Source organism: Ipomoea triloba, chromosome 9, assembly GCF_003576645.1.
Source record: "Ipomoea triloba cultivar NCNSP0323 chromosome 9, ASM357664v1".
Lineage (NCBI taxonomy): Eukaryota > Viridiplantae > Streptophyta > Magnoliopsida > Solanales > Convolvulaceae > Ipomoea > Ipomoea triloba.
This window is the reverse complement of record NC_044924.1, coordinates 24,115,802-24,124,209: the sequence shown is the minus strand read 5'-3', so window position 1 is coordinate 24,124,209 and position 8,408 is coordinate 24,115,802. Positions and strand designations below refer to the sequence as shown.

Sequence of the window (8,408 nt, the reverse complement as noted above, 5' to 3'; positions counted from 1 at the left end):
TTATAGCGATGAGCCGAGGGATTCAAAGTGGCATGATGAGTGGCATCAGTGTCTGGGAACCAATTTTGTGAAGATGGTGTAGCAACTAGATTATTGGAATATGTCGTGTGTGCTTGAGTACTTGGTTCCCCCGACTACCTCCTATAGCACTGTAAAGCAACATAACTAAGATTGTTGCATATTTGGCACTTCATAGCATAGCAATGGCCACGACTGCAGGCGGTCTTAGCCTCCTCTATTTCCAATACCACGACTATGGGGTCTCTGAACAGGTTGATTCAGTCGTGAAGTGACAGGTGGTCGAAGTTGAGTGACAAGAGCTACAAGTGGCTGTGGGAAAGCCGACAAAGGAATGTCATCGATGTAGATGAACAATTGGGCGGTAAGATAGTCATGTAGATGAACCATTTGGGCGGCTGCTACAAGTAGTTCAATTAAAACTTTGACTTTGGTAAGATACTCATTTGTAGTGGAGTCTCCTTTGTACAAAGACTACAGCTCACTAAGGATACTTAGAGATCGTGTTTGTGAAGTGGACCCTTACACAACTTTAATAGCTTGCCAAAGGGATCGGGGCGTGGTATGTCCCACATCAATATACATAACTTCATTGAACAGAAATGAAATGAGCATTAAAAAAATGGAAGAATCTTGAGAGACTCAAGCTTGGGCAGTAAGATTGACTACAATGGAACAATCATTCAGAGCTTGAATATAAGAAGCCAGACACGGACGTATTTATTGATATTTTGACCACAGAGAAATGGAAGTATTTGGGTTTTCACCAGATGAGAACAAGAACAAGAATTTTTATAGAGTTTTTATTATTGATACATTATATTTACATGTACAGGAAGGACCACATTTATAGGGATACAAGAGATAATTTTAGCTATAGCAGGATTGATAAAAGTAGAGTTTACAATAATATTTAAGATATAATAGGAATTCTAAAGTTGATAAAATACAGAGTCATAATAAGCATGAGGCAGAGACTTTAGTCATGTCAAAGCCAAAGCAAACAAGCAATATTCCTCGAGTGCAAGTGTAAAATGTTGGAAATTTTAGTAAATTTGATTTTTAGAGTAGTAATTTTGTGGTATAAATATTTGTGGAGTTTACTTTTGATTTGGGTAGGATTAAAGTAGAATTGGATTCTCCTAAATGAAATGAAAAAGTCCAAGTACGTTCAAAATTGATAATGATGAATATGGAAGAAAATATTGCAGTATCATCTGGAAGAAAATATTGCATTGCAGTATCATATAAAATATTGGAATACCATTTTTTAGAGATCACACCAACTGTTAATATTATGTATTCCTTGTATATAGCTTATTGTTTACTTTTCTGTAGCTTACCTTAAATATTTCTTCTTGTATTTATATTGCATTTGTCAGTAATGAAATATAACCTTTTCCCTACATTCTCTTCTCACAGTATTATTCCTTTTTCGTTTTTCAATCAACCACGCCATTTTCATCATGGTATCCGAGCGAGGTGACGATAAGGCAANCCAAAGACATCAGATGAAGGTGGCGAAGAAACAGAAAAGGTCCAACATGGTAAGGCAACATCAAATGCATCAGAAGTTTTGCCTGGTTGCATAGATGTGATGTCGCCTTATTTTTTAGATGCTTCAGATGCTCCCAGACACGTTCATGTCACCGAACTCCTTCGTGATGGCAACTACGGGGAGTGGGTAAACGATATGCGTGATGCATTGTTTGCTAAAAACAAGATGGGGTTCGTTGATGGATCCATACCTGTGCCAACACCCGATTCACCATATTTACAACAATGGATGCGTTGTAATGCTATGGTGAAAGGTTGGTTAAAAAATGCTATGGAAAGGGACATGAGGAATAGCGTGAGATACGCTAATACTGCCAGCGACATTTGGGTTGATTTGGAAGAAAGATTTGGAAAGGGAAGTGCGCCTAGAGCCTTTGAAATAAGGCGAGCAGTTGTACTCCTACAACAAGAAAAGGCTCCAGTTTCAACATATTACACAAAACTTAAGAGCCTTTGGGATGAGATGATGGTCATCTCACCACTACCAAAGTGTGTATGTAGGGGATGCACATGCAATATATCAAAGCAATTGGTTGAAATGAAAGAGAAGGAACAACTATACGATTTCTTCATGGGATTAGATGATGAATTTGCTGCTGTGAAATCACAAATCCTCAGTTCAAAGCCAACACCCAGCATTGGTCGGGCATATCATATGACATCTGAAGATGAGCAACAAAGAAAAATCTCATCCACTCATAAACCCATTGTTGAAGCTACCGCATTATAGACACAAAAATGTTCCAGTGAGAAGGATGGAAAAGGACGAAGAAGGGATAAACCTATGTGTGGACATTGCCAAAAGATAGGACATACGGAGGACCAATGCTATGAGATCATTGGATATCCTGCACACTGGCGGAAGGGCCCTCGTGACAAGAGAGGAAGGCAATATGCAGAGCATAAAGCAGCACCAAAGGCAGCCCATGTTGATACAGATATCAACCCCTTGCGAAATCTTACACAAGCCCAGTTGACAAAACTTTTTCAGTTCCTAAACACTGATGAAGACAAATTCAAGCATGAAGGGACATCGACAAACCCGACTGTCAACATGGCGGGTAAGATAGATAATAGGAATTGGTGGGTGATAGATTCTGGAGCTACAGACCACATAGTATGTGATGGGGATCTATTAAATAGAGTGGATGTTGAACGTGGTGATTTTCCTGTCACCATACCAAATGGAGACAAGGTGGCAGTTAAAAGCATAGGAAGTACTAAACTTCCCAATGGGGTGCAAATAAATCGAGTCTTGAGCATACCGGACTTTAAATGCAATTTAGTCTCTCTTGGTAGGTTGACAAAGGATTGCAATTGTACACTCACATTTTTCTCGGATTTTTGTATAATGCAGGACTTACCCTCGAGGAAATTGATTGGAGTGGGTAGGATGTGCGATGGACTTTACTACCTGGAGCCAACATCTNGGTGTGGCAATGTCAGTTAAGAGAAAGGACGACCCGGACATCTGGCATAAAAGACTCGGTCATGCTTCTGCTACAAAAATTCAAAAAATACAATCAGATTTTGTGGCTTCTTCTGAGAATGGTTTTTTTTGTGATTCATGCATGCGTGCTAAACAAACTCGATTGCCTTTTCCTGTTAGTAGTATTAAAACTAAATCATGTTTTGATCTTATACATTGTGACATTTGGGGTGGTTACAAAACATCTTCTTTTTCTGGTGCTCACTATTTCCTCACTATTGTGGATGATTTTAGTAGAGGTGTATGGGTGTATCTGATGAAGCACAAGTCTGAAGTTAGCCACCACCTTGTTGCATTTTGCAACATGATTTGTACACAATTTGGAAAAAGAGTTAAGCAAATTCGGGCTGATAATGGCATGGAGTTTAAATCAAATTACATGTTAGAGTATTATAAAGAGCATGGCATTGTTTTGCAGAGATCATGTGTAGACACCCCACAACAGAATGGGGTAGTTGAGAGAAAGCATAGGCATATCTTAGAAATGGCACGAGCATTGCGATTTCAAGCACATTTGCTGATTGAATTTTGGGGGGAATGCATTTTAACTGCTGTATACATCATTAACAGATTACCTTCTAAGGCCATCAAGGAAAAAACACCTTATGAGATTTTGTTGGGAAAAAAGCCAGACTACAGTCATTTGCGTGTTTTTGGGTGCCTAACTTATGTATACAATAAAAGGGGAGACAAGTTTGATGCAAGAGGGAAGCCATGCATATTTGTAGGGTACCCAAGTGGACAAAAGGGATATCGAGTGTATGATCCTGAAAATGGAAACTTTTACACCACCAGAGACTTAATATTCTTTGAAACTAAGTTTCCTCTCAAGAACAGTGTTCAAGACCTTGAGCCACAAATTGAACAACCATGTCAACTAGCAATAAATGATGAGTGTGATGATATCCTAAGGATGGTACAAACCCAAGAAACAACAAATACAGACAGTATAGAACATGGCCAGCCTGATGCAGAACAAAGTTGTGCTATACCGACAGAGATAACTGAGTTGACAGATGTAGATGTTGTTGAGAATCATGAACTCCCAGAGCCTGTTAATGACATGCAGCAGCGTAGAAGTATACGTAATAGGCATGTACCAAAATATTTGGAGAATTATGAGACGACATTGCCACCCTCTCTAGCAGTAACGCCATCTACCCCTCCTTCGGCATCCTCAACGGTACATTCCATATCTCATTATGTCTCTTATGATAATTTCTCTAATTCTCACAAAGCCTTTTTAGCGGCCATCACTGACCATGATGAGCCAAGAACATTCAGGCAAGCAGTCAAACATAAACATTGGCGAGATGCGATGCAAAAGGAAATTACAGCTCTTGAAGCAAATGGAACCTGGGACATAGTTGTGCTTCCACCAAACAAAAGAGCAATTGCCTCCAAATGGGTTTATAAGGTGAAGTATAAACCCAATGGAGAAGTGGAGCGATACAAAGCGCGCGTCGTTGCCAAAGGTTTCACGCAAATAGAGGGCATTAATTACCACGAAACCTTTGCACCAGTAGCCAAGCTTGTTACCGTCCGTTGTTTACTTGCTGTTGCAGTAAAAAGGGGTTGGGAGATTCACCAGCTTGACGTAAATAATGCATTTCTCCATGGTGACCTGCATGAGGAGGTTTACATGCGCATCCCTGAAGGATTTGGGCAGCATAATGAGACAAAGGTTTGCAAATTAAAGAAGTCATTGTACGGATTGCGATAAGCCTCACGCAATTGGCATCAAAAGTTTACAAAGGCACTTATTGACGTGGGATTTAAACAGTCCAGAGCTGATCATTCCTTATTTTTATATAATCATGGAGCAAAATTTCTTGTTGCTTTAATATATGTCGACGATGTCATTCTGGCAGGTGATGACTATGCAAAGATACAAGAAATCAAGTCCTACTTAGATGTTGGATTTGGGATTAAAGACTTGGGCCCTCTAAAATACTTTCTTGGTATAGAAGTTTCACGGACTGCTCAAGGTTTATTTTTGAGCCAACGAAAATATGCTTTAGATATTCTTCGTGAGAGTGGTATGCAAGGCTGTCGTACTAGTGGATCTCCTATTGAACAAAACCACCGGCTTCGAGCAGATAGTGCAGGCTCTCCAATTAACACAGCTCAATATCGGCGATTGATAGGACATCTCTTGTATCTTACTATCACACGGCCAGATATCACATATGCCGTTAATGTTCTTAGCCAATTTGTTGCATTACCACGGCAAGAACACATGGATGCTGCCACTCGTGTTTTGCGTTACTTAAAAAGGGCACCAGGTCAAGGTTTGTTACTCCCTAGAGCTGGGAGTTTAACATTGACATCTTATTGTGATGCTGATTGGGGAGGGTGTCTCACCACACGTCACTCATGCACAGGATATTATATCTCTCTCGGTGGTTCCCCGATCTCTTGGCGAACAAAGAAACAATTTGTAGTTTCTCGGTCATCTGCGGAGGCAGAGTATAGAGCAATGGCTGTCACCGTAAGTGAGTTATTGTGGTTGCGTTGGCTACTATCTGAACTTGGTGCTTGTCAAGTGCATGCCACACCGTTGTATTGTGACAATCAGGCGGCTTTGCATATTGCAGCCAACCCGGTTTATCATGAAAGAACCAAACATGTTGAGATGGACTGCTATTTTGTTCGCGAAAGATTTCGGTCTAATGAGATTGCTCCGAAAAAAGTACACACACAGGTCCAGCTCGCTGATCTATTCACTAAAGCGCTAGGAAATGATAGATTTCATTTTCTTCTAGGCAAGTTGGGTGTTGCGGACCTCCACACTCCAACTTGAGGGAGGCGCGATGAATATGGAAGAAAATATTGCAGTATCATCTGGAAGAAAATATTGCATTGCAGTATCATATAAAATATTGGAATACCATTTTTTAGAGATCACACCAACTGTTAATATTATGTATTCCTTGTATATAGCTTATTGTTTACTTTTCTGTAGCTTACCTTAAATATTTCTTCTTGTATTTATATTGCATTTGTCAGTAATGAAATATAACCTTTTCCCTACATTCTCTTCTCACTGTATTATTCCTTTTTTGTTTTTTAATCAACCACGCCATTTTCATCAGATAATAGGTGAATTAATAATTGATTCTAAAATTATACCTATTTGAGTTGAAAAAATAAAATTGCAAATTAGAAGTTCTCAAATTGTAAAATAAAAGTGAGTTTACACTAGTATAAATACAAATCACTTTTTAAAGTATTTTAAATTGTATAGCATAAAAGACTATGTCACAAGCAATAGGTAGTAACTGATTATTTTGCTTTTGTGTGTCATACTTATGCCTGCAGATATTCCAACTTCCAAGTATGAAAATGAAAGCAATTCAATGTGCGATTTAGTCAATGGAAAAATTAATTAAACTTGTGGGCTACTCACAATTTCAGATCTGCAAGTTTGTTCTTTGTTATCAGTGACATATTAGAGATACAAATTAAAGATGGATGTAAAGAAAAGAGATTAAGATGAATTACAGTGAGTAATGACTTTAATTTGTGTTTGCTCTATTCTATTAATGGTGATGAATTACAGTCAAAATATGAATATTATATTTGGAATTAAGAAAAAAAAAAAAAAAGTGATAATTACTACCTGTGGTGTGATCTGAATGATTGAATGCTTTAATGGGGTGTGAGAAAACAGGCATCAGAAAGTGCAGAGAGCTCAATCTGGGTGATAGTGTCATCATCATCAAGAGAGGCAGGAAGATTAAGATCTATAAAATTTCCCCCATTGATAGAGGTAGAAGCAGAACAGTGTAGAGGACTAAAACTTGCAATTGTTGTTGTTCTTGCTGAAGCAGTGAAATGTGATCTCTTGTGTCCACCCAAGGCTTGCCCTGATGAAAATACTCTGTAACAGATAGGGCATTCATGGATTTTCTCCTTATTATTATCAATCTCCCCTGCATTTTCATGGGTTCTCTTGTTGGGTTTGATCTTCTTGTGACTTGCTCTGTGCCCTCCTAGGGCTTGGTAAGATCTGAACACTTTGCTGCAACTCTCGCATCTGTATTTCCCTCTTGCCTTTTTGTTCTTCACTTTTTCTTCTTCTTCTTCTTCTTCTTCTTCTCCTTTTATCCACTTGTCTTTAGACAGCAAAATCAAGCAATACGCAACGTCTTCTTCCGGGGAAGTGTGCGTGTGCTCCGAGATTGAACTCGCCGGCGGCGGCGATGACGACGTCGTTTTCCGTATCTTCATTATTTCCGATGATTCTTCTCCTCTCTTGTCGTCGACATGGATTTTAGAAGATTTCCTAATCCTCTTGGATCGTCTGAAACGCGGCGTTTTTGGCCTTATTACCTGCTCTCCTCTACACAACTCCGTTTCACTCTCCCCGTCTTGAACAACCACGGAGCTGCCACCGCCGGCGGCGCCGGTCTCGTATTCTTCCGACGACGACGACGACGACGACCACCGTGCAATCACGTGAGATCTCATGTGCCCGCCCAGAGCTTTGCCATTAACGAAACTCCTCAAACACAGCTTGCACTTATGATTCTCCATTCAACGAAATTTAATTTCAAAAACTAAAATAAAATATAATTACTGAATTGGATTTGATATTTCATTCAGTGTTCAAAACGGCAAAAGGCAATTAATTAATGAGTTGAGAAAAAAAAACAATATATTACTTAATAAAAGCTTCTGCATGAAAGCAGAGAGAGAATGAGGAGAGGGACATGTAACATGCGATCTAAACATTTATTTCCATCTTTCTTTGCATTACCTAAAAAACCCTTCAATTTTTTTTAACAAATATTAACATTCAAATATTCCGCTCGAGGTTAGGATAATCCTAAGCACTTACCACTTATGCCAAAAGCTATAGTTAGGTGTAACTTTATTTTCTTATGCCGCCACACATTTTCGAGACGTTAATTGGTACTAAACATAGTCTTTTAAGTTATTTACCGACCTCCGTCCAATAATCCCCAGCTAACTACTGGGTGATAGACTTGGCCTTTACCGGTCTCCGCCCAACAATGTTTTAGGTGTTATATGTGGAGCAATCTAGCTTATTTTATTTTATTTTTGTTTAAAAAAATTTAATATTATTTCTATAAATGGGTAAAGTGGGTAAATGGAAAATAAAAGTAAAGTGGTGCTAATGCAAAATAAAATGGACCAAAAGCTTTCCTTTAATTTGTTTAGAGAAAGGAACATAATAATGTAATTAATTAATAAAAACAATATAATTAATGCGTAATAAATAAAGTTGGAAAAATTGGCAATAGTTAAGGATCTGATGGGGAGGAAACTAAGTTCAAGGCTGAGAGAATGGAGCTGTGTAGGGCGTGTAGAGAGTAAA

The 8,408-nt window shown here is 38.7% G+C and overlaps 2 protein-coding genes across 2 annotated transcripts; one reads left to right on the top strand and one right to left on the bottom strand.

The window, feature by feature from the left end:
* The first annotated feature begins 1,615 nt into the window (after window positions 1-1,615).
* On the top strand, window positions 1,616-2,305 carry LOC116029795. Its single transcript, XM_031271838.1, has one exon. The coding sequence runs from the start codon at window positions 1,616-1,618 to the stop codon at window positions 2,303-2,305; it is 690 nt and encodes a 229-aa protein (XP_031127698.1).
* A 4,389-nt stretch (window positions 2,306-6,694) lies between these two features.
* LOC116030909 (zinc finger protein ZAT9-like) lies at window positions 6,695-7,607 on the bottom strand. Its single transcript, XM_031273278.1, has one exon. The coding sequence runs from the start codon at window positions 7,601-7,603 to the stop codon at window positions 6,716-6,718; it is 888 nt and encodes a 295-aa protein (XP_031129138.1). The 5' UTR covers window positions 7,604-7,607; the 3' UTR covers window positions 6,695-6,715.
* Between the last annotated feature and the right edge of the window lie 801 nt (window positions 7,608-8,408).